Here is a 27,474-nt window from a genome sequence, read left to right as displayed (position 1 = left end):
TTTTAGCTTTAATAAGAATATAATTTCTTCTTTTCTTATATATACTGCAGACTGTTTATCTCAGTAGAAACTTATTATCTTATAGACTAGAATTTATAAATAACAGTGTTAATATCTTTATTATAATCAGATTCTTAGTAAAGACTGTACTATTCTGACTTATTAGAATTTATAGAGTAAAAGTTATATCTCAGCTTCTGTAGATGTCTTATCTACTTAGATGATTCTTAAGTGAACTTATTTATCTTATCAGAATACTCTTATCACTGAATCTTGAATCAGAGCTTATAATCTCACTTCTCTGAGTTAATAATTTCTTTAATCTAATATTCTCTTTCACTCTCTAGTACTTTATAAATAGAGTGATGAGTCACAGAATTCTCTTCTAAGAATTTCTTATATTTATAGAGTAAAGAGATATAAAAAATATTATATATCTATAATTCAGATAACAGTTTCAATCTATAGAACTATAAACTAACTTTCTTCATAATCTTATAAGACTCTATTTATAAGAGATTCAGCTTCTTACTAGATCTTTACATAGTAATATTTTCTAGACTTAATCAGACTCTATTATCTTTCTTAAAACTCTTTATAATATACTTGAAGTTATAGTATCTCTTCTGATACTCTTAGATCTTTCTCAAGAATTCACAGACTTTCTTCTGAATCTTCTGAATTCTCTCAGTCTGTTCACAGACATCATCACACTCTATAGTGTACTCTTATAAGTTTATCAAGATTATTCATGAATAAGTCTTAGTAAGTATCTCAAAGAGAGTTTTATCTATGCTGATATACTTTAAGTTATTGTATATAAACTCTGTAAGTGATAATTAATACACTCAGTTATTCTGATTATAATTGATAAAGTACTGTAGATACTATTTTAATATACTTATTAGATATTCTATCTGATTATCTGTCTGTTAATAAAAAGCTGTACTTAGATCTTATGAAATCTTCAGTATAGTTATTAGATCAGATCAGAACTTTTCTATAAAGATTAATTCTCTATCTAAGATAATATTTATAGATAATTCATACAACTGAATCATATTATAGATAAAAATATAAGTTAAATTCTTTAACTTTAAGTTCTTATAAGTGAATATAAAGTGTGTTATCTTGATAAAGTGATTCACTATCATTAGTATACTGTCAAAGCAGGTATTATATATGTTCTTACTTTCAGAGAGACTTATAAGAGTATTCATTTCTAGCTATTTTCAAGATTTCTACAGAATGAGTAGAGAAGTAAGTTCTTTATATAATCTGAATCACACTACTCATAAACTCTAATAAATAGTATAAGAATTTACTATCTTCTTTACAAGTTCTTATATCTTCAGTTAGAAGTATTTTCTTATAAGTAACTTATAAGTTCTAGTATCTGTAAAATAACTTACTAGAGAAAAGTTATAATATCTTTTAATAAGTTCTATATATGAAAACTTATTTATAAGTATATAAATTCAACTCTCTCTTTATAAGAGATTATTTAAGTTTCTTCAATTCTTTATTTCTGTAGAATTAATCTCTGTTATAAGTAGTTTCTGAATATACTGAGAATATTCATTCTTTAGTTATAGTTCAGATAATCTGAATAAAAGATCTTATAAAGACTTATACTTTATTTTCTCTTATATCAGATCTTCTGCAGTGCTTCTTAAAGTCTGTAAACTCTTCAGATTATAGATACTCTCTTCAAGAATTCTTGTAAAGATTCTCAGAGTATTAACTCTCAGTATTATAGAGAGTAGTTGTACAGACTTTTTTTCTTTCTTCTCTCTCTTCTTTTATAGAGAATTGAGAGACTCTTTAATTAATCTCTTTATAATACTCAGTCTGAGCATTCTGTGAAGCTTTTCTATCTTCTCTAGTCTCTCTATATCTATTATTCTGATCTTCTTAATATAGTCTAATCTGTGAGAGAGTCTGTCTGCTGAGTTCTTAGTTCTCTTAATATATTCTATTTTGAATCAGAACTCACTTAGTCTCTAAACTCAGTGAATCTACTACTATAAGAGTTTCTTGATTAAAGTAAACTGTTATAAGTTATTATAATCAGTTCTAATAGTAATCACTATTATAAGACTCTTAAAGTAGTGATATCAGTGATAAAAGAATTTCACTATTATAAGAAGCTTCTAATTATAAATATTATAGTTAATCTCTACAGATTATATCTTCTATAAGAAAAAGATTACTGAAACTCAGTTCTTATTTAACTATAGTTATAAGACTATTTCTGAAATTATAAAGAAGAAGATATCTGTCTTTAATCTGATTAAGAGTAAGAGATTAAAGTGAAACAGTATCACTGTATCTATAAATATCTATTTTAATCTTATAAAGACTCTGTGAGTTTCTGAGATAAGAAAGTTCTTATAGTTCTTTCTTTTTAACAATCTTTTCATTCTCTATTTATAGAATAATTTCTTCTTATTTTCACTCTTCAGTATGTCTATAAGAGTCAAGAAGATTCTCATGAATATAAAGATAAACTGTTTATAGAAATTCACAAAGCTCAGAAAGATCTGAATCTTATAAATACTAGTTAACTTCAGTTATAATAGAATAGTCTTAATTTATAAAGATTTTATCTGAATATTATCTGTGATAATTATATATTCTAGAAAATTAATTCAATGAGTACTGAAGTTATACTTTATAAGCTTAATATATAGTTCTGTCTCATTTAAGATCTTCAATATACTTTATATATACTCAGTGTGTTCTTTCTTCTTTATAAAATATATTATTACATTATTCAGATATATTACTATAAAGATATTTAAATATATATAAAGTATTTTATTAATAAAAGACTGAAATACTGTAGAGATATTAGTCAGATTAAAAGATATTACTAGATATTTAAATAATCTCAGTATAGTTCTGAAGACAGTTTTTTATTTATTCTCAGACTATATTTATAGTTATATATATATATTAATTATATTCAGTTATATAAATATAATAGCTTCTGTGAGACAGTTAATCATATTCTTAATCAGAGATAGAGAGTAGTAACTCTTTATTATCTTAAAGTTTAGATTATAATAGTCTATATATAATCTGAGATCTTTATTCTTCTTTTTTATAAATATTATAAAGACTTCTGTGAAGATCTGTGAAGATTGAATAAAGTTATTCTTCAGATTCTTCTTTATATAGATCTGTAAGATCTCTATTTTATAATAAGAGAGCTTATAAATTAGTTCTTAGAAGAGTTTCTACTCTTCTATTAAATTTATTATCAGATTCTTCTCACAGTAAGAGAGAAGCTTAGCTGCTTTTACTGAGTTAAATATCTCTATAAGATCTTGATATTTCTCTGATATTTAAAGCTCAGTTTTTATAACTATAAGATTCTCAGATATTTATAAAGTTATTATATAGATAAACTTATCTTCTCTAATTAACTCTACAGTATTGTAACGTGGCGGAACCGAAGCGGTGACTAGTCAGCGGCATCACATAGAGGTAGTTGTTTTGAGAAGCTGTATAAGTGAGCTTGACTATCTTGCTTGAATAGTGAGCTTGTAGGCTACAGAGTTATTGTGAGAATATCACAGATATAATACTTAGTATACTAAGAAGATTGTATAAGACACATAGTAACTCTTGTATATATTTCAGTAGAAGTAAAATGAATCACTGACTTCTTTAATAAGAAGTCAGCATCTAGCTATTCTATATAGATAATGAGTGAATACTCTTCTCTTATTTCATGAGCAAGAATAGCCAGAGTGATATCTCAGTAGTGTCTTATTATCAAGAAAGAGTAATCTGCTAATCTTATATAAAAGTGAGATTTTCATATTCATCAATCAGATCTTTCTATAATATATTCAAATAATATCATAGAGTGATTAAAAACCAGTTCAAACAGAATGAAATCATCTGTATGAAAGTGATGAGCTGTGTGAAATCATAACAAAGTCTTAACACAGTCAGAAGTATAATAATGTTCTCTCTCTTAAGAGTATAGTCTCTATACTCTCAAGATTACTGAATTAGAAATTATCTTTATTATATAGTAACAGTTATTAACTGATTAACAGTGCATATACTGTATATAATATAAAGAAATAGATGAGTTATTCTGCTGACTGTATAAATCTTTCTTTTCTTATCTTTATTCAAATTAAATATATAGTAAGTGAGTTCCTTATATATCAATTTGAAATAAGAAAAACATAGTTAATAAGTAACTTACAGATCTCTCATCATATTCTGTTCTATATATAAAATTCTCTGCAAAAGTGATATGTTTTAGAGATAAAACTGAGAGTAGTGATAGAATTTTTCAAAAAGATTCTTCTCTCTGTGAAATATTTTTCTTTTCTCCTTCTCAATCATAACAGTGAGTGTATGAGAGTATTATTCTTGAAGAATAATCAAGGACTTATTCTGACATTTTCTAGTGAGTAAACATCTTCATGATGCAGCAGCAGCCTCTGTGATTATTAAGAAAGTCAGATTAAAGGTAGAGACAGTGATATCACTGAGCTGTGAAAGTATCACTCTCATTGTCACATCTTCTTCTTCTTCTTCTACTTCTCTTACAGTCATGGTGGTAGTTGCTGTGCTCTGCAGTGAGGTGTTGTCCCTTCTGCCAGTCAGTTCATCTGTGTTCAGTTCTTTTCCTGCCCCCCTCACCGCCGTTGTGACGCCGCCCCCCCTTCTCATCAATACAGTGACATATGACCCCATGTGATCATTCAGAGAGAAACCCGGGGAGAGCTTGATTCTAGAAACAGTGACTCTGAGAAGCTTAATTCATAGTTTCTCTCTCACATATCTGAGCTCTGCTCAGAATGCTGCTGAGTTGAGTCTGCAGAGTTCTGTGATTTCTTTATCTTCTCTCTGTGAGAAGGCTCTGATGCAGTCTCTGATCAGCACTGTCACTTATTTATACTATGCTAAGCAGCTGAAGAAGAAGAGAATTTTATATATCTATCTCTTCTCTCACTTCTATTATTTTCATTACATCTGTAATAATAACTTCTGTCTTTCTATAAGTATTATCTCACAGAAAGATGTTGTATCAGCTCTGATAAGAAGTCTAGATATCTAAGCAGTACAGAGTGAGAGTCTCAGAGCTTTAAGTATTGACAGATTTTATCAAGACTAAGAAGATCTCTCTTACTCATCTATAAAAGAAGATGAAAGCATGAATCTTCAAGATAAAAAAACATCTCAGAATAACTGATCTTAAGAAGAGATTAATCAGTATCACTGTTAAAAGCACTATGAAGATTAATTACTAATTAAAGAGAATCTTACTTCAATTAAAGCAGATGACTGAGATGCTTTATAAGTTAATAAGTTGATATTTCATATATTTCTTATACTCTTTTATAGCATACTTCTCTGCAGTGCTGCAGCACTAATTTCTTAGCAGATAAAGATATCAGTACTGAAGACTTCAACAGTGAAGAATAAGTTTAATAAGAGTGTAATTATTAATAAGTAGACTCTGATCTCTCTTTTTACTTTTTCAGTGAGCTGTGATCTCATTAGAATAGCAGTGATCTGTGAATTGATAATATTAATCTTTTTATTAATTTTAAATATCTCTTTTCTTTTAATCACTTCAGAAATGTTATACTTGTATAGTCTTATTAAACTTCTAAAAACTCTTTGAGAGAAAATAGAAGAAGAGTGCTACAGAGTTTATAAGATATTAGTTTATTATCATGAGATCATCTTTAAAAAATTCTTTAAGAAAAATAAGAAGTCTTAAGCAGTATTTCTTATTCAACATCTCTGACATATAATAAGATAATCTCTACTAGTTATCTTATAGATTGTAATCTCTTTCTCAGTATTTTTCAAATGCTTAAGTGATTTTCATGAATTCTCTGATAATAAATAATCTTCTTATTTAACAAGATATTGAAGCTTACTGTAATATATTCACTTATTCAATATTTTCTTTATAAGATATTTAATATCACTCTCAATCTCAATATTATTTAACTGAGACAGCTCTGCTTCAGAGTATTACTTATAGAGCTCTAAATAGAAAATGTGAAAAATAGAATGAATTGATTTCAATTCTGTAAGTAATTTTAACTTATATATCTGCTTACTCATTACTCTTATTATCAGAAAAGATTCTAGTCACTGCTTACTGAGCTTCTTATATAATCTTATTATCTTAATATTCTTTACTGAAAGTAGTACTTAATTCTCTATTAAGAACTTTATTGAAAGATGTTTTTAATTATAGTATTTTATCTACTACTTCTGAGTACAGTAGATGCTTTTCATCATCTTCTTATAAATTTTATTTAAAAGTTTCAATCTCACTTTTACTTCTGATACTGAGAGATACTTTATTCTCTGTATCTGTTTAATATTCTGACTGTCTATTCTTCTCTTTGAAATATCATTCACAATGTCACTGAATAATGAAGAATTATATTCATAATAAGTATAGAAAGAAGATATCTTTAAGATTGCATTCTTTGTATTATTATATATGAATTCAGTAATCAGAAGATGTTTGAGTCAATTATTCTAATAATATGAATAGAACACTTAAAGATGCTATTCTAGTGTCTGATTCTAGTATTCAGTCTGACTATTAGTCTGCAGATGAAATGCAGTACTGAGAAGATGTTTTATTATAAGATAATAGCAAAAAGCTGATCAGTATTTGCTGATAAAGAGGAATTCTCAATCTGTTATCAATGATTTCAGAGCACTGTAATTATAAATGATGATATCTAAAAACAGATCAGTCAATTCAGAGGCTTTAATCTTTTTATAAGTAGAAATATATCTGATTATCTTTATAAAGCAGTTAATAATGATTAAAATCAAGTCATATTCTTTAACTCTTATCAACTTTGACAGATTAACTATGAAATTCATCAATAGATTCTATTATGAGCTCTTTGAAACAGACAGTGACATCAATTCACTGTATTACTTATATTATAAGATCTTTATTCTTTAATAGATATTGTAAGTTTTAATATACTCTTTGATATCTGTCTGAAGCTTGTCTTAAGTATATTTATATTTTAGAAGCTTCTCAGTCTTCTCTAATCTGAAGTGTCTTATATAAGAATTATTATAATGAATTCTTAATAACTTCTGATATATCACTCTGCTATGAGAGACAAAGACTGAATCATTCAGTAGTAGAAGTTCACATTCTTCTAGTTATCAGTGACTTGATTTCTTAGCAGTATCATCTCACTCAGAGTCTATCTCTTTCAAGTTTAAACTGAATTCTTTCTTCTTCAACTTCTGAATTTAAACTGTAGTAGAGATATCTCTCTTCTGTAATTTATCAATGAATTTCAAAAGTAGTCAGATTGAAAGGTTGTAGACTATTTCATTCTTTATTAATTCAATGATTGTAAGATATGATACAAGAAGCTTATAATCTTCAGTATCAGTCTCTCACAGAGACTCAGATTCTCTTTCATCTTCTATACTGAGTCACACAGCTGCCTCTTCAGCACTGTTTCTGAGCTTTAGAGAATCTTAATTCTCTGTAGTCAGCTTCTTCTGCAGTAATGACAGAGGTTCTTTTATAGAATTCTTCTCTACATCAATGATATTATAATCAGATTATCTAGACAGTGTGTCAGTGAGATTAAGCCGACCTGAATAATATTAAATATAGAAATCATACTCTGAAAGCAGCTCTGCTCATCTGGCTTGACATTCTATCAAGCTCTTTATTGTCAAGAAGTAATGCAGATTTGTATGATTAGTGAGAACTTGCACTGAGTACTTACTATTCTGAAGATAATGTTATCAGATCTTAAAGAATTCAATAATTGCTAACATCTTCTGATTATAAGTATTATACCTTCTCTGTGTGAGTAATAACTTCTTGAAGAAGAAAGTCACTGATCTTTATTCACAGTATCTTATAGACTCTGTGAAAAAGTATTCTCTCACAGACAATTCATTGTCTGTTTTCTCAGAGATAATTATTCTCTAATTCTTTCAACATTGAAAGGTCTCTGATGTCAACTGTGAAAAGATTTCACAGATCTCATTCTCAGATACATCAGTCTTACACTGACTGAGTAAGTTAGAGTTAAAGTGATTCAGTATTGTAATATCTATAAAAGCTTGTTTCAATTCTGCAAATATCTGAGCAGTATCTTAAGTGAGAATAAACAGTTTTATTTTTCTATCTTTCACATTTTTCTTTAACAGATCTGTAAGAGAGGCAGTAATTTATAAATATACATAGATGAATCATCTGTAGAAATTCATAAATTCTAGAAACATCTGCATCTTGCAGTATGTCTGCAGTACTGATCAGTTCTCAATGACAGAGACTCAGCTTCTATTTATTGAAATATCATTTATCTTAATAATATAATCTAAGAAATCAATCTTCTGTATGTAGAACAAGCATTTTTCAGTGTTTATATAAGATTGATACTGTCTTAAGCAACTTAATACTTCTTAAACATGAGTATCATATTCTTTCTCTGTTTTTGAGAAGATTAGAATGTTGTCTAAGTATACTATGCAGAAGACATTAACAAGGCTCTGCAGCATCTCATTTATATAGGTCTGAAAGATGACTGAAGTATTACAGAGATCAAAAGATAAAACAAGATATTCAAAATTGCTATACTTGATATAAAAGACTGTTTTTCAAACATTGTCTTCATTAACTCTGATTCTATGATAGATATTCTGTATATTAATCTTTGAGAATATCTTTGCTTCAGATAATTAATCAATCATCTCATTAATCAATGATAATGAATAGTGATTCTTAATCATCATCTTATTGAGACCTCTGTAGTCTACACATAGACATAGTCTATTATTCTTCTTAGATATAAAGAGTATAGACATCTCTGCTGAACTCTTTGATAAATATATTCAGTTCTTTAATTACACTTCTTTAAGATATTTATGCAGAATATTCAACTTCTTTATAGATAAGTTATAAAGAGATCTGTACAGCACTGTTGCATCATCTTTAAGATGAATCTTATATTATATCTTGATATCAGAAAACTTCACTGCTTCTCTTTTTAAAAAGACATTCTTAAAATCTGTAAAGAGACATTATATATATCTGTCTTCAATGACAGATACTGCTGCTAATCTTGCAGTAAGAATGATGACTTCTTCACCTGTTCTTAAGTCTCAATCACCTGCTATGCAGTATATTGACTCAATTCTTTTCTCAAGATTCTTCTAATGAAACTCTTCAGATTTCTCTATCACTATCTCTTTATTAGTGAGATGATACTGTCACATCTGAGTGACTTGATTAATAAGAGAATTGTTTTCTCTCAATCACAGAAGATCTAGAATAACATTCTTATCTATGATATTAACTGTATAAAGAAGCAGACTGCTCTTCTTGAAGATTTCTTCAGAGTCTGTGATCACATACTTCACTTAAATTATGCTAAAACAGTGATATTTCATTTCATCAGTAAATTTCATATAATCTGACAGATCTATCTTCTTTTAACTCTTCATCAAAGAAAAGAAATAGAATATGAAGTTAATATTCACTCTGAAGTTAAGTAAACATCTCACTGATATCTTCTCATTCAGAGTATATATTGTGATTATAACATGAACTCAGAGATATAAGAATTATCAATTCTTTTCTTTCTCTTCTTTATCTTTCACAGATATATTTGTCAGAAGAGAAGTTAACTTTAAGAAGATATCTTCTCAGTTTCTTCTCTTCTTCAGCTTCTTACAATTACTGATATAGTGATCATCAGCTCTGCAGTTAAAACAGAGATCTTTATCAAATCTTTTTTAATATTTCTTCACAGTGAGTGAAGAATCAGAATACTTGAAATTCTTCTTTACTTTCTTTACACTGAAGCTGTTATGATGCTGTTTAGATTCTATTATTGATTACTTAGAAGAGATCTTATTAGTCTTTTTCTCAGAGAATTGATTATTTAAATTGATTCAGAAAGCCAGGTTAATAAGCTTAGTATAATTAATTAATGAACTCTGATACTGTGATATTATTATCTGTATCTTATGAGTCAGCTTCATAAGATAAAGCTGTATTTTTAATTGATTCAAATCATTGATCAGTTTCTCTCAATATTCTTCAAATCTTACATTGAAATTGAAAGAATTCTTATTATCTTATTAATATAATAAGTTGAATCACTGTACTGTTATGAAGCTGTAGTTACAGTGATCTTCAATTTGATTCAGTAGAAAGTTCTTGAATTCTTCTTAAGTTATAACAGTATTGATATACTCAAGCTCTCTCTTCTTGATGACTCAAGTAGTTGCAGAGATATCTTCAAGAAGATTGACAGTATATATTACTTATATCTTATGAGTATTATACTGGCTCAGATTAAGGCAGAATTTCTGTTCAAGAATACAGATAAAGCTGTGAAATTCAGACAAGATATTTCTCTTATATCTCAGAGAATCTCTGATCTTAATCTCTCTATCTTTATAATAGATGTAGGTGTGTAGAGACTGCAGTGATGACAGAACAGTTGAAGAGCTTATATTAAAATACACAGCAGTTTCAGAAATCTCAGATTTCTGCTGAGATAGAGATGTACACACTCTAGGAAATGATGTAGTGTTTTCTTCAGAGAGTGAGATCAGATCAGTCTCAGTATAGATGTATGAGATCATATCAGTCTGTTAGAGCTTGACTGATTCAAACATATAATCAGATTGAGTGATTTGAATTGTAATATGACAGAATCAAAGTAATGACTAGTTAGTAGTATTATATAGAGATAGTTGTTTTAAGAAGCTGTATAAGTGAGCTTGACTATCTTGCTTGAATAGTGAGCTTATAGGTTACAGAGTTATTACAAGAATATCACAGATATGATACTTAGTATACTAAGAAGATTATATAAGACATGCAGTAACTCTCATATATATTTCAGTAGAAGTAAAACAAATCACTGACTTCTTTGATGAGAAGTCAGTATCTAGCTATTCTATATAGACAATGAGTGAATACTCTTCTCTCATTTCATAAGTAAAAATAGTCAGAGTGATACCTCAGCAGTGTCTCATTACCAAGAAAGAGTAATCTGCTAACCTTGTATAGAAGTGAGATTCTCATATTCATCAATCAGATCTTTCTATAATATATCCGAATGATGTCATAGAGTGATTGAAAACTGGTTTGAATGAAATGAAATCATCTGCATGGAAGTGATGAGCCGTGTGAAACCGCAACAGGGCCTTGGCGCGGCCGGGAGTATGACAAGTATTAACTGATTCTATCTCTATAAGTAAGTCTGTTAACACTGATTGAAAGTATAAACCTGACTTACAGATAGCTATGTGTGAATTATATCTTTAAAGTTATATAAGTCTTAAATATATATTATCTATAATATCTATAATAATCACAGTTTCTGTAAATCTTCTTCAGATTTCAGAGAAATCTTATAATTTAAAAATAACTCTTATAAGTCTCTCAGTTCTTAGATCTGAGTTCTTATACTCTGCTTATTATAAGAGCAGATTCTCAGTTTTCATCTTTCAGCTTATTCACTCTGTAAGCTTTAGAGATATTATAGTAATCTGAGATTCTAAGTTTATTAATACTTCTCATACTTATAGAGTAGTAGTATTATAGTATAATCTCTCTCTATAAGTAAGTATTTTCATCAGAGAAGTAACAGATTCAGATATCAGTTTTAAGACTTTTAAAAAGACTATTACTGACTCTATCTATAACTTCTTAAATTTCTATTTTAATTTATTTAAACAGTTTATATGAAGATATTCTGATTTAGAATAGATAAAGTAGAATCTCTTTTTCTTAATCTCTCTATTATATACTCTATTTATAAAAGCTTATAAAGCTCTTTCTCTTTACTTAGTAGTTAGATATAAATCTCTCTATATTTTATTATCTTTTTCTGATAAATCTATTCTCTGTTATTCTGACTCTTATAGAGCTGATTAATAATTCACTCTTTATAAATCTATAACTCTCACAGTAATCTATAAATAATAAATAAAAGTTATTAGTTTCTTCAGAGTTAAGAGCTTAAAGTCTTATTTAATAAGTTTATTCTATATATCTTTATTCAGTCTCTTTATAAATATCATTATTCAGATCTTATTTCAGAACTCTGTTTTCACAGATCTTAATTTATATTATAATTTTATAAAGTACTGTGAGTAGTCTTTATCAGATTTCTTATCTCTTTTTCTAATATTAATAATTACAGCTTAGATATTCTCTATCTAACTTACAGAGTCTCTTAACTTATTCTCTAGATAGATCTTAAGAATAGATTAGTAAGATCTTTTATAATTATTCTCTAGATAATTCAGTCAGTTCTTGACTTCAGTATAATAGAGATCTATTATTATATAAATAATAGCTTCTTCATCTTTTATATTATATAGTCAGACTTATAAGTCAATTTTAAATATAAACTTATAAAAGCTTTTATAGATTGTGATTTAATAAGTAATTTTAAATAGTTATAGCTTAAGAAAGTTTCTTTTTAATTTATATATATTTCTAAAGATTATATCTAAAGACTCAGTTTAAGAGTGTTTATAAATAGTAAATATTTCTTATAGAAAAATAACTTAATTCTGTAAAAGATACTCAAGAATGTTCTTCACTGAGATTGATTTATTTATAAGTTTGAAGATTTCTCTATTATAGATATAGAGAATAATAATCTATAAGTAATTAATAAGTTCTCTGAAACTTCTTTTATAGAGATTATTCATAATTTAGATAACTGCTTCTGAGTATCTACAGTAGAGTTTACAGAGATTAAAGTATATAAGTTTCTAGTTCTTTCAGTTATAATAGATAGTTACTGACTGACTGAGCTTGAAATGTAAGAATAAGTACTCACAGATGATTATTCAGATATTTACAGCTTGACATGATATATACTGTTAACTACTAGAAGTATTCACAGTAGAAAGATAAAATGTAGAGATTAAATATATAATAGTATTCAAGCTGAGTTATAAATAGTATTTGTGAACTCCAGTCTATATAGTTGTGTGTAGCCAAGGGCTGCTAGCCCTATTGGTTACACAAGAGATAGAAATAGGGGTAAAGAATCCGTGAGGAGCGGGATTTCTTACAAGAGGTGTGACATTAAGAACAGTGAATTTGTACTTCTGTTGATGTAAAATCATTCTAAGACACTCAAGCTGTAGCACACTAGTTTCAGCAAGTTCATAAATATAGCTGGCTGAAGGAAGAGATAATGACTATAAGAACTCAGAAGATGCATCATTGACTATTATTTGATTAAATGAGATTTTTTACATGACTCATAATATCTGTCTATCTTATGAGGTTCTAGATAAGGCTCAGCAGAGTACCACTGAGCTTATTAGAATATTCATGGTCTGGTCATACCAGATGTCATTTCTGGGGGGAAAATATCCCCTATTCTTCAGAGTATGCATGGCCTAAGCATACCTGATATATTTCTTACTCTTCAGAGCATCCATGATCTGGTCATGCTAGATATCACTTCTAGGTAAAATACCCCCTATTCTTTAGAATATTCATACCAGATTTCCTCTATTCTCTAGAATACTACTGAGAACACTACTTGTAAAGAACAGTCAAGAGGTCTGTAAATTTTGCAGTTCAGTTGTTTCATTACAGTATAAAAAGTGAGAATATTCAAAACAGGATCTGTAGCATGACCAATTAAACAGTCATCATGTGTACACTCTCATATTGTCAATCAAAGAAAAACAGAAGCAGAGAGATAAAGAAATGAGGGGGAAGAGCCGGAATGAAACATGAGAAGCAAACAAAAGACCAAACGAGGGGAATCGAAGCAAATTCAGTGGGTGGCAGCACGCTGTAAGATCAAAGATGATCTCATTTTTTTATATTCAACACCATAAAATGGGAATTTCTGCTATTTATGGGGGCTCCAGGCTTCAAGATTTTTAAGTATTCTCTTGGCGGCTTCCGGATCACGTTCTTTTGGGTCGACTCGTACTAAAGAATGTATGAGCCGCGCAAGTGAATGGCAATATTCTGGCTCGTCTTTCAGGTGGCTCATCGAAAGCCGAGACTCAATGTATGAGATCTGTGCCTCGTGGTTGGCGGCTGTGTGATAATGAGGTCAGGTCCAATGAAATTTCGCGCAGGAATGGAAAGAAGAACTGGTATTAAACTGGTTGTGGGGAACATACCGAGATAATATGTTAGGTCATTTTTCCTGTCAAATAGATGCTGGTAGGTTGGTATATACGCGAACTAGATAAAGTTAGAGATGATAGGAAAAGGGAGAAAAATTTGCTTAGATTAGATAAAATCGCATTTAACAGAATATATTAACCTACCACACAGCCTAGACTCCAAAGGTCAGACTTCGCAGTTGCAGTATTTGCACCACTATGCTCCAGCTCTGGGGCACAGTAGTTTTCTGTCCCGAGGACATTTGATTTTGAAGGTGTGTCAAACCCTTGTTCAAGCACTTGTTAGTACAACTATTCTACATTGAGTCAGAGGAGCTGAAATGTAAGCAAAAGATATTCCTATCAGATATTCAATTGGAATGATGGTGACAAACCTTTGCCAAAATCAATTATATCAACTAGTGACATATCTTGTGCATCTGTTTTAAGAGGAGTCCCATAACGGAGAATGATATACTCAGGCAGATTACCTGGGCGTGGAGGCGGTGTGTCCAAATCTGAAACATTCCGGAGTATAACATAAGATTTTTGATCAAACTCAAAAGTTTTGACCAATGCTTCATTGGTAAAAGCTTCAGGATGTACCCCTAGAGAAATATTATTGGGGCTAATGTCTAAGTGAAATCATTTGCTTGGTTAATGAATGTTTGTTGAATAGTATTGAGTAGTTATGAGAGAGTAAACATCACCTACCACCATGGCATATTCCCTTCTGATGAAAAGTAAGCACCTTCATCAAGATCGTCCTCACTAATATGGTGAGAGAAGGAACATCACCAGGTGCATCAACTTCAGCATTAAACCTCTCCCGAAGAGTACACCCAAGTGGCTTTAGGCCAAGACAGAGAAATTGATCTTGTGTGGGGACATGAGTGTGGAAAAAGGCAACCTCAAGTTTTCCAAGCTTCTGTAGAATACTCATCTCAGAGTTGTCTGGAGTGCTATACTCAAGTCGTAGAATTTTGAGGGCAAGGTATTCACCAGAATTGCTGAACATATCAAGTGTCAGCTGGTCTAACTCAATAAGCTGAAGGGCATGAGAAGAGTGCATGGGGTTATTACATGTCTCTTCCCAACCAAACAGTAGAATAAGATCCTCTTCCCAGCTTTCCAATGATCCTGAAAGAACACAGCTTTCCTTTATGAATCAAGTCTGAGCCACCAAGCAAATCATCAATCAAAACAGGACATAGGCCTTCATCAGTATACTCATGCAGAAACTCGCATTCGCTACCCTGAAAAAGTGTTGTGTCCCAACCAGGTGAGTCAGAAGCTTGATGTTTCTTTACAGGATACTGCTTCGGTTGCAGTGTTGGTTCCATTGCTGGGTCAATGTATGGTGTTGGAGGTTTCTAGGGATGAATAATTTAGCCGTAGCATACAGATAAAAATCAAATTCTGAATCGGAAAATTTTCGAGGGCTCGAGTCTAATATAGTTATAAGTTAGGCAGCGGGCCGCTTTCCAACCCAAAAATGAAAAATAAAATAATAAAAAGATTGGGAATTTCCGTAATCCGCATTTGTATCCAGCCTGCTTATTCAACCAATTACGAGAAACTTAAGTTAACCACCGCTTACTACACCTCCTTTCTTCTAGTTATAGCTGTATTTTACAAAGGGAATGCCCCTTAGTGACCACTACCCAACCATTTTTCAATGAAAGCATCCTTTCAAGTTCATTCATGATACAGACAGCTTCAATTCACATGCATCCCAGGACTTCAATCCTGCTCTCCCCACCCAATACTCTCCCATGCGAGCCACCAGGCTCCCAAGTTATTCAATCACAGGAATATCATTCATATGCAACTGGTATGGTATGGCGATAGCCCCTGAACCTCAAAACAACAGCCGTCAAGGACCCCAAAGGCTAATATCGAGCCTTTGTTGCCGTGAGATTTTAGGTATCTCTACGGGGATGCCAACCAACAAAGCATATATGATTCGCTGTTAATTGCTGTAAAGTTTGCTTGAAAGCGGTTCTTGCTGCTGCATGCTTCTCATTGCCCTTGCCCGCCAATTCACGAATAGCCAGGAGCGATCTTCTTTAATCATCCCGCTCTGAACGGTTATATCCCAAATATCACTCAGTTTGCCCAAGCGCCTTTACCTGCGAACATTCAGAAGAGATGAGAGAAGTAATGTATGAAACAAACAGGAAGGGCCACCCCCGGCTTGGAGTTTGTATATAAATCATTGCAACCTTCAGCTTTTACTCCCTCCATCAATCATCCCGATTCACAAGAAAATCCCCCTTAAACATCTTTACATCTCTACGGCTCCGTCAATACATTCCCCCAATATACGCCTTAACCCCTTGCCCGCTGGTTGTTAGACTTCTTAACACCTTCCTTCGTTCAAACCGTTATCCTCTGCCGATTCAAGATGCCTCCAAATGTGGACGAATCTAACTGGCCGGTCTATACGATGCGATACTGATGTTCGGGGGTCGAAAAGCACTTTCGGCTGGAGTGGAATCACAAACCTGAGGCCCACAGTGTGGAAGAGGTTGTCCAGTGCATCAGGGACTATATAAAGAACCCCCAAGACCGTATGGAGTCTAATACCGGCGAAACCTTCAAGACCCTTCTACCAGATTACTGTATTGTGCAGTATGTTATCATCCCGTGCGGACCCCGCGGACTATCCTGTTAGAAAGGGCGGTCACAAGACTCAAACCTCAAAAACCGACAGAGAACCGGATACTGCTTATCATATTTCTGTGCGGTTTGGTAAAATCGCTGATCGTGCTGGGCCGGGCCAAGTGTGGGCCTACTCTGTCCACATCTATCTCAATGATAATACCAAGAAATATGAACCGAGAGAAGTTATATGGGGTAACCCAACACCTGACAGACCAGAACAGTCCGCGGTATACAAGAACAGAATCCAATGGCCTACCGGCGCAACAGCTACGACAGCACCCCCGGCTCCCGGTGAGCAACCCTTAGTCTCCACCACATCGACTGAAGGGTTGGCTCCAGCCTCTCTCCCTACGACTAATCCTTGGGGCGGATCAATAATTCCGTCGCGGCCGCCGAATCCCCCCCAGTGGGGAGAAGGTCCAGGCCAAGGGCCTGCCGCAGGGGGCGGTGGAAGTACATAAGAAAGAGACCCAGTCTCTTCTTTTTAGAACCCGTTTTTGAAATCTTGAAATTGACAGGGTGTTCTGGGGATGGACTTGAAATCAGGGGGTCTATTTTCTTATATGATATCATCACTTCGTTGGCTGTTGTTCTCTCGAGTTTTGTGTACTCTATATTGCTTGGCCATAGCCCTCATTCCTCGATTCCACCGTACACGCTTGTTACACCCTGCATTGTTTTGACTCCCATGTCCTCCCGGACCAACATCTCCAGCAGTTCGGGAACCAAGACCTCCCGTGCATACACAACGGTAGCATACTTCGACACAACGCTATCGATGCCGACCAGTGAGTCGATGGCATATTTAAAACGAGACACGACATGCTCCGTAGAGGGAAGGTCAATGAAGAGGGAAGGTCAATGAAGAGGGAAGTAGGATGACTAGTGACGAGGCAAATATTTCTAAATCTATATACACTTTTGAACTCAGAGATGAAGTCAATGAAAACACAAGAGTCCCGCCGGATAAATGGGCAATGAAACCAGACAAGCAATGCACATCCGCTTTTTTCTTCTCTAGCAACCAATCAATATAAGATATCCCAAGGGTAAAAGAAACCAAGGCCAAGGACCGAAATTTGAGGCAGCAATCACACCGATCTATGGAAATTAGAAAAAAAAATGGCAAAGGGAAGAAAAAAATAAGGGGAAAAAGCCCAAGGTATCGTAGATGACATTTCACGGAGAAAACACCAAAATGAAAGGACAAGGAAAAACAAGGCAAAAAAATTGGCTCCACAATCCATCTGCATATAAATCACAATATACACCCCTACGACTCCGCAATAGCATTCTTAACCCACTTCTCCAACCCACCCCGCGCAATAATCTCCTGCACATTCGGCGGCAACTCACCAACCTTATGTGTCCACTTCGCACCCCCTTCGCCCTCCTGCACCTCAATCCGGCTCCTCCTAACATCCCATGTCAACGTCCACCCAGTCCTGCGCGTGAGCGCCTTCTTCCCATCCTCAGCACCGGCATTACCAAATGACTCCCTCAACCGCTCAATCAACCTCGGCACCTCCAGCCCCATCAGCGCATTATTGATACTGTTGCGCGAGAAGATGTTGCCGAAGCTGCCCGCGACGACGAGCGGGATGCGCTTGGCTAGGATAGCTGTCGCGGCCTGCTCGCGCGAGCTGCCGCAGCCGAAGTTGAAGCCTGTAACGAGGATGTCGCCTGCGCGCGCGAGCTGGGAGAAGGCGGCGTCGTAGTTGGACATGCAGACTTTGGCCATTTGGGCGTTGGAGATGTTGTCTTGGTAGGTGTATTTGCCGGGGTAGATGCCGTCGGTGTTTATGTTGTCGGCGTCGCAGAAGATGATTTCGCCAGAGACGCGTTCGGGGAAGCCTGGGAAGAGTTCGGTGAGGGCGGGGGAGTCGGTTTCAGGCTCTTGTTGGGATTGGGGCTGCTGTTGTTGAAACGCACTTTCTTGTGGAGATGTTAAGGCTGATGATGATGTGGCTTTGTCACCGAAGATCTTCTCGGCGTCTTGGACCATGGTATCGAGCTGGCCGATGACTTTGGCAATGGATTCTTCGGCCGTAAGCATTCTATCTTCTTCTCTGATGCCATCACCTTCGCCACGGATAACGCCAGTCCATCCCTCCGGCTTCTCGTACCAGCCCGGCCCGCTAATTTTGCCGCTCAGCGCGCTGGCGGCGACGACTTCGGGACTGGCAAGGTACGCCTTTGCTTCGGTGCTACCCATCCGACCCTTGAAATTGCGATTTGTTGCACTGATTCCCACTTCGCCCGGTTCCAGAAGACCAGTTCCTAAGCCGATACATGGTCCACAACCAGCCGGGAGTGGTTGGGCTCCCGCTTCGACCAGGACTTGCCAGTCACCAGCTTCTTCTGCAGCGTTCTGTTCGGGGATAGAGGCAGCTGCGATGTAGAATTTGACGCCATCTGCTAGCTTTGGAATTTTCCCGTCGTTTTTCTCTGCAGCCTCCCTAAAGACCTTTGCAGCCGCGGCAAGGTCAGATGCTCTGGAGTTTGTGCACGAGACGAGATATGCTTTGTTAACCTTGATATCCTGTCCTTCTAGCTCATTCAAGGGAGTAGCCACTTTCACGGAATTAGGGCCAGAGACGTAGGGAGCAAGCGTAGACAGATCCAGGTAGAGCTCTTTGGCGTAGTGGGCGCCCTTATCTGCAGCAAGGGGCCGTTCGAACATTTTATCCAGTAGGGAATGTGTGAAGCGTGTATTTGCTGAGCTTGGGAGACCGTTCTGGGATCCACCCCACATAGCTGCGGTTGTCGCTTTGGATCTCAACCAGCCTTTCAAGATGTTGTCGACGGGGAAGATGCCAGCGAGAGCGCCCCATTCTGTTGTCATGTTGGCAATGGTAAGTCTGTCATCGACCGCTAAACTTCTCATGGTTTCTTCCGATCCTGTGAATTCAATGGCATGATTGAGGACATCGTCCTTGTCGAACAGGCCACAGAGCGCGACAATCACATCCTTGCCCGTAACACCCTTGGGCAAGACACCAGTAAAGTTAACCTTCGCAACTGGAGGGATCTGCCACCATGTTTTGCCCGTGGCCCAGATGCTAGCAGCATCTGTCCGTACCACGGGGGTACCCAGACATCCCACTCCTCCGTACATGTTGGAGTGGCTATCCGATGCCACCACTAGGGTGCCAGGCCAAGCGTACCCTTCCTCGACCATGATCTGATGGCCAATACCGCGCCCCGCAGGATAAAAGTCTACCTCATGAGTCTTGGCAAACTGTTCAATCTGCTGATACTTGAGCAAATTCTTCTCCGACTTATTCTGCACGTCATGGTCCAGAGTCATGACGATCTGCTTAGGATCCTGCAGTTTAGACGCGCCGATGGACATGAACTTGAGCGCGACGGGCCATGAGTTATCGTGGGTCATGCATTTGTAGGGGGAGATGGTGACATAGTCGCCGGACCGCACGTGTTTGCCCGGAGCTAGGCCGACGGAATACTTCTGGACGATTTTCTCAACGAGGGTCTGCGGTACGGGGTCGGTCGCGGATTCAAGAGAGGAGAGGATGGCTGAGGCAGAGGGGTCCTCACGCTGGGAGTGGAAGACGTCTGGAGAGAAGGTCCATCTTGAGGCGGAGAATGGACGGTAGCATGAGGGGACTGAGAGGGGGCGTCTGGGGAGCAGTCGGGGCCTATATGCCGCGGCCAAAGATCGCTATGGGAAGTTGATTAATACGAGGCAATTAATACGCCATTTGGGAAAGAAACTAGTGACTTACAATCATGATGGCAGCGGGTAGTATGATACACCTGACTGCTCCTGAGTTACGGAGTATATCTGGGGGAAGATATAAATGACTCTTCCCAAAATATTTTGAGGATTTAGTTTTGCCCGCAGCCAATGAAAATCAAGGGATTAATTATGTAACTGCGTTTGCAGGGGAAATAAACATGCCAAGATATGCCAAGATATGTTCCGATCTCGGAATGGCGGAGATCATGTGATTTTCTCTCGCATAAAAGTTGATCCGGCTGGGTCTCTCATCATGTTAAATATCAATATGAATTTTCTTGTGTTCCTGTTGCTTTCTATAAATTAATATTATTTCAATTTAGCATTGTATATTATATATATCACAATATCAATTGCTATTATTCTTCGTGCCCATCACGTTCGCAATGCCACCTTCATCCTATCTTTGCTAAATGTCACAAAATGACGTGCTCACTGCACTGCACCACTGCACTGCAGAGGTGCTAGCGCCGCAGCTCTCAAAATTTATTCTCATCCATACGGAGGTACGGTACAGATATATATTACTTTCTAAAGGATTGGGTAATTGGCTACTGTAGTGCACCTAACCCTGTAAATATTCTAATTGGCCGTGGGGATAAAATCCGTAGATCATTTCGTTAGATGAATTGTTACAGTCACATTCTGAACCATTTGTCATAGCTATTAGCTATCCAAAACCACCCGCCCTGGTACGAAGTAAAGAAATAACATTGATTGGTATGACTCAAGAGTTTAACAGTCACTTATAAAGAGGGTATCTATCTCAATGATCTCAAATGCATTTCATGTCCACATTGATTCTTCCAAGAAATTGTCACAGGTTCAATTCCCAGCCAGTTGGTTTCAATTGTAGGCCATTCGTCCAGCATTATTATTATTATTATTGTATAACTACAGCCGATCTGCCCCACCATCACATTATATTGTCCTGCCGTCTGCCAAGCCTTTGATATCCTATTACACCCCACGCTGCTTCCTAGAGCTTCGCCATCTAACAACCAAACTATTGAAATATACAATATAACTTTGGCAAAAACAGAAAACAAGGGGAAACTACATAATTGAAATATAGTAAAATGCCCAACCGCTCTTCCATCTCTTACTTCGGCGCAGGCCCCGCGCCGCTCCCAACCCCCGTCATCGAATCCGCCGCGGCAGCCCTAATAAACTACAACGACTGCGGCCTAGGCCTAGCAGAGATCTCCCACCGCTCACCCGTCGCTAACAAAATCCTCGCCGACACCAAGGCAAACCTGGTAACACTTCTAGATATCCCCGCGGACGACTATGAGATCCTCTTCATGCAGGGTGGCGGGACTGGGGAGTTCAGTGCCGTCGTGTACAATATGGTCGGGGTGTGGGTTGAGCGGAGAAGACGGGCTCTTGCAGCTCAGGCTCAGAGGGAAGGGAATGGCGAGGAGTTCGTGGAGGCGGAGTTGAAGCGGATGGTGCGCGAGGAGCTGAAAATGGATTACCTGGTGACGGGCTCGTGGTCACTGAAAGCGATGCAGGAGGCGCAGAGGCTATGTGGGAAGCAGTTTGTGAATGCTGCGTGTGATGCGCGGGAGGGGAATGGGGGGAAGTTTGGGACGATTCCGGCCGAGAAGGAGTGGAAGCTTACTAAGACGAGGCGGGAGGGCGGCAGTGGTGCGCCGGCCTTTATATATTATTGCGACAATGAGACGGTGGATGGAGTGGAGTTTCAAGGGTTTCCGACGTGTTTGGAGGCGCCCGAGGGGGATGTTGCTGAGGAGGATGAGCGGTTGGTTGTTGCGGATATGAGTTCGAACTTCTTGAGCAGGAAAGTTGATGTGCGGAAGTTTGCGGCTGTTTTTGTAAGTCTTAAGCAGGGCAGCTACGATTCCTTTCTATGTTTATATATATATCATTTTACTAATCTTATTATTCACAGGCCGGGGCCCAAAAGAACGTTGGCGTCGCTGGAATCACCGTGGTTATTATCCGGAAATCGCTTCTGCCACCTCACACAGCAACACCATCTCCAGAGCTTCTTCGTAAACTAGAAATTGGCGGGCTCCCCGGCCCCATCATGTTCGATTACGCCACTATCGCCAAAAATAACTCTCTCTACAACACCTTGCCTATATTCAACCTCTGGATCGCCGGCGAGGTTATGGCCAAGCTGGTGGAGACTTACGGAGATAAGAAGGTCAGCGGGCAGGAAGTGATTGCAAACCGCAAGGCAGAGCTGTTATACGCTACGTTGGATAAATATCCGCAGGTTTACGGCGTCGTACCACATAAGAGCGTGCGGAGTAGGATGAATATTTGCTTCCGTGTCTATGGCGGGGATGCGGAGAAGGAGAAGGTGTTCCTGGCTGGGGCGGAGAAGAGGCTTCTTCAGGGTCTAAAGGGCCACCGCAGCGTAGGTGGTATCCGGATCAGCAATTACAATGCCGTACCAGTGGAGAATGTGGAGAAATTGGCGGTTTATCTGGAGGATTTTGCGAATGGGCGGGAGTAAGCTGGCTGTGATATTTCTTGAAGAACACCCTCTCTTCACGCCTTTCGCCTTTTTTTTTTTAAGATGAGATGATTATGCTTCAACATGAAAACAAGATATGGTTAGATCTTAAGGTAGATGAACAGAAAGAGACCGAGAAGGTAAAGGAATACCGTGCACTGGAGATATATTCAACCAGACTCCAAGGCTATGCAATATACCAGGATATACCAAGATAAATAAAAGAGCCCAAGAGAAGATGGAAATTTTTAATCACAGAATTGAAATATGTCGGACGTCGACGATCTTCTCAAAGCTTCCAGACCGACCAATCCTTCAAGTCCAGCCGGCGTATAAGACCCTGGAGCGGACCCTGGATTTCTTGTCCTCCACTCCACATCTTAGGCCCTGCCAGGTAACTGATAAACCCGTCAGGCCCAGATATAAGAATCAATTTCCTCGCAGCACCGGCACTCCTCTTCTGTATCTCATTTGCCGCTTCCGGCTTCGTAAAATTCAATATTGAATTGCTTCCAATCAAAGTCCCTTCCTCATCCACAAAGTAATCAACAGTAAGCAGGCCTGGATACTGAGCTTTCAACTCCTCAAGGTATCTGACCGTAGGGCTCCTCGCAATTGCGGTCTGCGGGGTGTGCTCCGTTACAGACAAATCTTTGTTTGTGCTGAAAACCCGTTTCCACCATGGCAGTGAACCGGCGCTTGGCCCGGCAGGACTGTCATTTACGCCTCCCAGACAATCCTCCCTCCGCCGATTAGCCCACAATATATGCATTTTTGTCTTCTTCAAGTCCGGTCGTTTGTTATTATTTCTAAACAGGGCATGTGCAGCCTGAAGACCCGGCGCAATCCCCGTCCCGCCAGCAATAAACAGGATCTCCTCCACATCAGCGGGCAATATGTAATCCAACCGTGGGCCACGAATATCCAGCCTTGCACCTATCGGCAGATTGTGCAGGTATCCAGATACTTCTCCGTAGGGATCTTTCCGGATCAGAAACCGCAAGACGCCGTCATCTGTCTCTCCTCCTCCTCCTCCTCCCCCTCCTCCACCACCACCTTCCTTCTCCCCACCCGCCCCCTCTACCCTCGCCGCAGGAATAGGAGGCAGAGGCGTGTAATCCCGTCCAATCTGTAGCTGTGGCTGTTTGAACTGGACACTCCATAGACCCCTCTGCCAAGCATCTTTGTACACCACATCATTATTCCCTGGCTTCACTGGGCGCAGGGTGAATATGCTGCTGGTTGAGGAGACAGGCGTTTTAGAGGCTAGCTCATATTGTGTGAAGGTGTATGGGTTCAGGGTTGCGGTGGACGATTCTTTTTCATATCGAACGTAGGCGCCAATGGCAGCGGCAGCGACTGTGACTATTGTAACCCGGAGCCATCTTCGTTGCTTTGGGGGAGAGGGATTCGTGGAGGCAGCGGAGGCAGCGGAGACAGCGGAGACACTTCGGCGACAATGGGCAGCGGGAGATGGGAGGGCGGAAAGGCGGAGACGCTTCGCAGGTTGAAGGAGGGACATCTATAAAGTTGTTTCGCTAGAAAAGAGCGGAGGAGGGTGGGATATACCAGGGAGATGAATGAGAGTACTCCGTAGTTTATATAGAAATGCGATTGGTTTTAGTTTTTTCTTTAAACATGTTTTAGTTTATTTATTCTCTTCTTTTTGGTTTCCCGCAAAAAGCTTGGTCGGCGCTTATGACCAGAGTAGTACCAAAGAGTACAGCGATCTCCCTACAGAAGTGCACTAGCGGCAAGGTATCTCCATGTTCTCCTCAACTGCTCCTTTTCTGGTATTTGATGCGCCCAAAATTCAATTGTTCAGATCAACAAACATCAACAACGTCAATCCGCAGACAGCAACAACAACAGCAGCCACAACAATAACAAACAGCAACTCGGATACATTACTCTGTCTACGACTTCATGATTTGATACCCAATGTAGAACCCGCTGAAACGCATCCACCTAGAACCAGTCTTCTCTGGAATGGCGACAACGTTGAACGTGATCTCTTCCTAGGCGCTCATATAAACCCCCCTCAAATAACGACAACGCACACCACACCATCCTCCGAAGCATGACCGTTACCCATAGGGAATCAAGATGGCCTGTTGGCGACTCGTCCAGAGATTCCCTTGAGCTAGCCTCTCTCGCCTCCTCCTCTGGGACCCGTACTGGTGACGACGGACAAGACGGCTCCCGCTCCTCCTCACCCTCCGGCATATCCTCCTCCCGAAAAGCCTCCCTCGAGAACCAAGACCCCTTCTCCGACCACCTCTACGACACCTCACGCCCGAGACACGCACGATCCTACTCCGTCTCCTCCGCCTTCGACTTTGGCAGTAACCTCTTCCCCCTCTCACAGACCGTGGGCGGCTATGCCCCGCTCGGTGCGCCCTCAGTCCTCTCGCTAGACCGCCACAACGGCGTCATCGACGGCTCGCTCGAAAGACACAAGACACTGACGTATTTGAACGGTCTGTCGTTGATTATCGGATTGGTGATCGGATCGGGCATCTTCTCGTCTCCCGGCCGGGTCAATTCGAACGCGGGTTCCCCTGGCGCCTCGCTGATTGTCTGGGCTGTTGCGGGCCTTCTGGCCTGGACCGGCGGAGCGAGTTATGCGGAACTAGGGGGCGCGATACCTCTGAATGGCGGTGCGCAGGTGTATCTGGCTAAGATATTTGGGGAGCTGATCGGATTCTTGTTTACCTGGTCTGCAGTATTTGTGCTGAAGCCGGGCTCCGCGGCCATCATCTCTATTATATTTGGCGAGTACGTTGTGCGGGCGATAGTCGGGGCGGATGTCGAGGCGATTAGCCCTTGGGTTAATAAAGGAGTGGCCATTCTGGGTCTCACTGTTGTAACAGGCCTAAACTGCATATCCACGCGCCTGGGTACGCGCATTGGGGACATGTTTATGTTTTTCAAGTTTTTGGCCCTACTTGGGGTTACCATCATTGGAATCGTTGTTGCGGCCACGGGACTGTCATATAATGGCGAGCCGGATCGGAAATGGCGGACAACGAGCTGGTTTGAGGGAACCAGCACCGATGTCTCAAGCTGGGCGGTAGCTCTATATGCGGGTTTGTGGGCGTTTGACGGTTGGGATAACGTATGTCTTTGTTTCTTTAATCTTTGTCCCCAGTTGCCCGCCCGATTTATCTTGTAGATGCACTAACTAACCCGTGAGAATCTAGACAAATTACGTTACGGGAGAATTCAAAAACCCCAGCCGCGATCTCCCCCGAGTAATCCACACCGCAATGCCCGCCGTCATCCTATGCTACATGCTTGCAAATATCTCCTACTTCTTCGTTCTACCCTCTTCAACTATAAACGCAACCAACACCGTCGCCGTCCAATTCGGCGGGAAGGTCTTTGGACCCATCGGCGCCCTCGTGCTCGCCCTCGTCGTCTCCGCCAGCTGCTTCGGCGCCCTAAACGCCACCGCCTTTACCTCCGGCAGACTCATCTACGCCGCAGGGCGCGAGGGCTACCTACCCTCCATCTTCGGAAAAATTGGCATAGCAGGCTCCGCCGCCAGTTCGGCTGGGTCACGTCTCCGCCACCGCTCCTGGTTCCACAAGGCCCTCATCAGCCTCTTCGGCGATGACATCGGCATCGGCTACACGCCCATCTATGCCATGCTGTTCAACTTCACTCTGACGGCCATCTACCTCTCCGTCGGCGAGTTTGGGACGCTGGTCACCTTCTACGGCGTGGCGGGGTACACGTTCTATTTCCTGACGGTGCTGGGACTAATTGTGCTGCGCATCCGAGAGCCGTATTTGGAACGGCCGTATAAGACATGGATTACGACGCCGATTGTGTTCTGTTGTGTTAGTTTGTTTTTGCTGAGTCGGGCGGTGTTTGCGGAGCCATTGCAGACACTGCTTGTTCTTGGGTTTAACGTGGCAGGCGTTCCAGTATATTTTTGGCGGATTCGGCGGAGGGATGGGAAGAGCCTGTTTAAGGGGGAAGGGGGATGGTGGAAGTTTTGGAAGAGATGGGGACGGTCGTGAGGGTTATCCTCGTTGTATTATTCCTCTTACTTAATATATATATAGATATTAGGAGGTTTCTTTACCCATTATTAGTAACACAATGGGATGGGCATTCTGTTAGAACATTAGCTCTTTTCGGGATAGACATTTTTAATACATTTCGATCGCGCATTGTGGGCGATTGCAAGATGGTCATGGGGTAAAACCAACACAATTATTATAACACTGTTAAGTAACTTAATATACTTAATTTTTATTCTTCAATTCTTCAATTGGCAAGATAAACCCTATCGCTCAGTTCCGCGTAGTTTGGTTTATTTGTCCACGCCCTTTCTAGTATTGATAACTGTCATCTGTCATCCATAAACCTTATTCACGCCCAAAAT

At 38.5% G+C, this 27,474-nt stretch overlaps 6 protein-coding genes across 6 annotated transcripts; 3 read left to right on the top strand and 3 right to left on the bottom strand.

Annotated features, from left to right (window-relative positions):
- Nucleotides 1–13,473: 13,473 nt before the first annotated feature.
- On the bottom strand, nucleotides 13,474–15,702 carry BDCG_09183 (serine/threonine protein kinase). Its single transcript, XM_045424975.1, has 6 exons — nucleotides 15,247–15,702; nucleotides 14,878–15,173; nucleotides 14,559–14,798; nucleotides 14,329–14,450; nucleotides 14,179–14,242; nucleotides 13,474–14,092 (listed from the first exon to the last, which is right to left on the bottom strand). The coding sequence occupies exons 1-6, from the start codon at nucleotides 15,504–15,506 to the stop codon at nucleotides 13,899–13,901; spliced, it is 1,176 nt and encodes a 391-aa protein (XP_045273568.1). The 5' UTR covers nucleotides 15,507–15,702; the 3' UTR covers nucleotides 13,474–13,898.
- An 878-nt stretch (nucleotides 15,703–16,580) lies between these two features.
- BDCG_09182 (uncharacterized protein) lies at nucleotides 16,581–17,291 on the top strand (the record flags this gene model as incomplete). The annotated part of the gene is made up of 2 exons (XM_045424974.1): nucleotides 16,581–16,693; nucleotides 16,799–17,291. 2 exons carry the CDS (start codon nucleotides 16,581–16,583, stop codon nucleotides 17,289–17,291), a joined length of 606 nt encoding a protein of 201 aa, XP_045273567.1.
- Nucleotides 17,292–18,103: 812 nt separating this feature from the next.
- Nucleotides 18,104–20,582, bottom strand: BDCG_09181 (homoaconitase, mitochondrial; the record flags this gene model as incomplete). The annotated part of the gene is made up of 2 exons (XM_045424973.1): nucleotides 18,104–20,512; nucleotides 20,577–20,582. 2 exons carry the CDS (start codon nucleotides 20,580–20,582, stop codon nucleotides 18,104–18,106), a joined length of 2,415 nt encoding a protein of 804 aa, XP_045273566.1.
- A 623-nt stretch (nucleotides 20,583–21,205) lies between these two features.
- On the top strand, nucleotides 21,206–24,663 carry BDCG_09180 (phosphoserine aminotransferase). The gene is made up of 2 exons (XM_045424972.1): nucleotides 21,206–22,428; nucleotides 22,506–24,663. The coding sequence occupies exons 1-2, from the start codon at nucleotides 21,670–21,672 to the stop codon at nucleotides 23,076–23,078; spliced, it is 1,332 nt and encodes a 443-aa protein (XP_045273565.1). The 5' UTR covers nucleotides 21,206–21,669; the 3' UTR covers nucleotides 23,079–24,663.
- BDCG_09179 (cytochrome c mitochondrial import factor) lies at nucleotides 22,507–27,105 on the bottom strand. The gene has a single exon (XM_045424971.1). The coding sequence runs from the start codon at nucleotides 24,598–24,600 to the stop codon at nucleotides 23,368–23,370; it is 1,233 nt and encodes a 410-aa protein (XP_045273564.1). The 5' UTR covers nucleotides 24,601–27,105; the 3' UTR covers nucleotides 22,507–23,367.
- BDCG_09178 (amino acid transporter) lies at nucleotides 24,736–27,416 on the top strand. Its single transcript, XM_045424970.1, has 2 exons — nucleotides 24,736–26,196; nucleotides 26,282–27,416. Exons 1-2 carry the CDS (start codon nucleotides 25,159–25,161, stop codon nucleotides 27,104–27,106), a joined length of 1,863 nt encoding a protein of 620 aa, XP_045273563.1. The 5' UTR covers nucleotides 24,736–25,158; the 3' UTR covers nucleotides 27,107–27,416.
- Nucleotides 27,417–27,474: the final 58 nt, after the last annotated feature.

Source organism: Blastomyces dermatitidis (genome assembly GCF_000003525.1).
Source record: "Blastomyces dermatitidis ER-3 genomic scaffold supercont1.14, whole genome shotgun sequence".
In the NCBI taxonomy this organism is placed as follows: Eukaryota; Fungi; Ascomycota; class Eurotiomycetes; order Onygenales; family Ajellomycetaceae; genus Blastomyces; species Blastomyces dermatitidis.
This window is presented reverse-complemented; position numbering and strand designations above follow the sequence as displayed.

Excerpts from the sequence above, each read along its gene's own strand:
- BDCG_09183 (XM_045424975.1), bottom strand. The coding sequence starts at position 15,506 with ATGGAACCAACACTGCAACCGAAGCAGTATCCTGTAAAGAAACATCAA. Across the intron at positions 14,799-14,877 it reads GAAGGGAATATGCCATGGTG|ACATTAGCCCCAATAATATT; the intron begins GTAGGTGATGTT and ends GATTTCACTTAG. Across the intron at positions 14,093-14,178 it reads TGACCTAACATATTATCTCG|CCGCCAACCACGAGGCACAG; the intron begins GTATGTTCCCCA and ends ATTATCACACAG.
- BDCG_09180 (XM_045424972.1), top strand. The coding sequence starts at position 21,670 with ATGCCCAACCGCTCTTCCATCTCTTACTTCGGCGCAGGCCCCGCGCCG. Across the intron at positions 22,429-22,505 it reads GGAAGTTTGCGGCTGTTTTT|GCCGGGGCCCAAAAGAACGT; the intron begins GTAAGTCTTAAG and ends TATTATTCACAG.
- BDCG_09179 (XM_045424971.1), bottom strand. The coding sequence starts at position 24,600 with ATGTCCCTCCTTCAACCTGCGAAGCGTCTCCGCCTTTCCGCCCTCCCA.
- BDCG_09178 (XM_045424970.1), top strand. The coding sequence starts at position 25,159 with ATGACCGTTACCCATAGGGAATCAAGATGGCCTGTTGGCGACTCGTCC. Across the intron at positions 26,197-26,281 it reads CGTTTGACGGTTGGGATAAC|ACAAATTACGTTACGGGAGA; the intron begins GTATGTCTTTGT and ends GTGAGAATCTAG.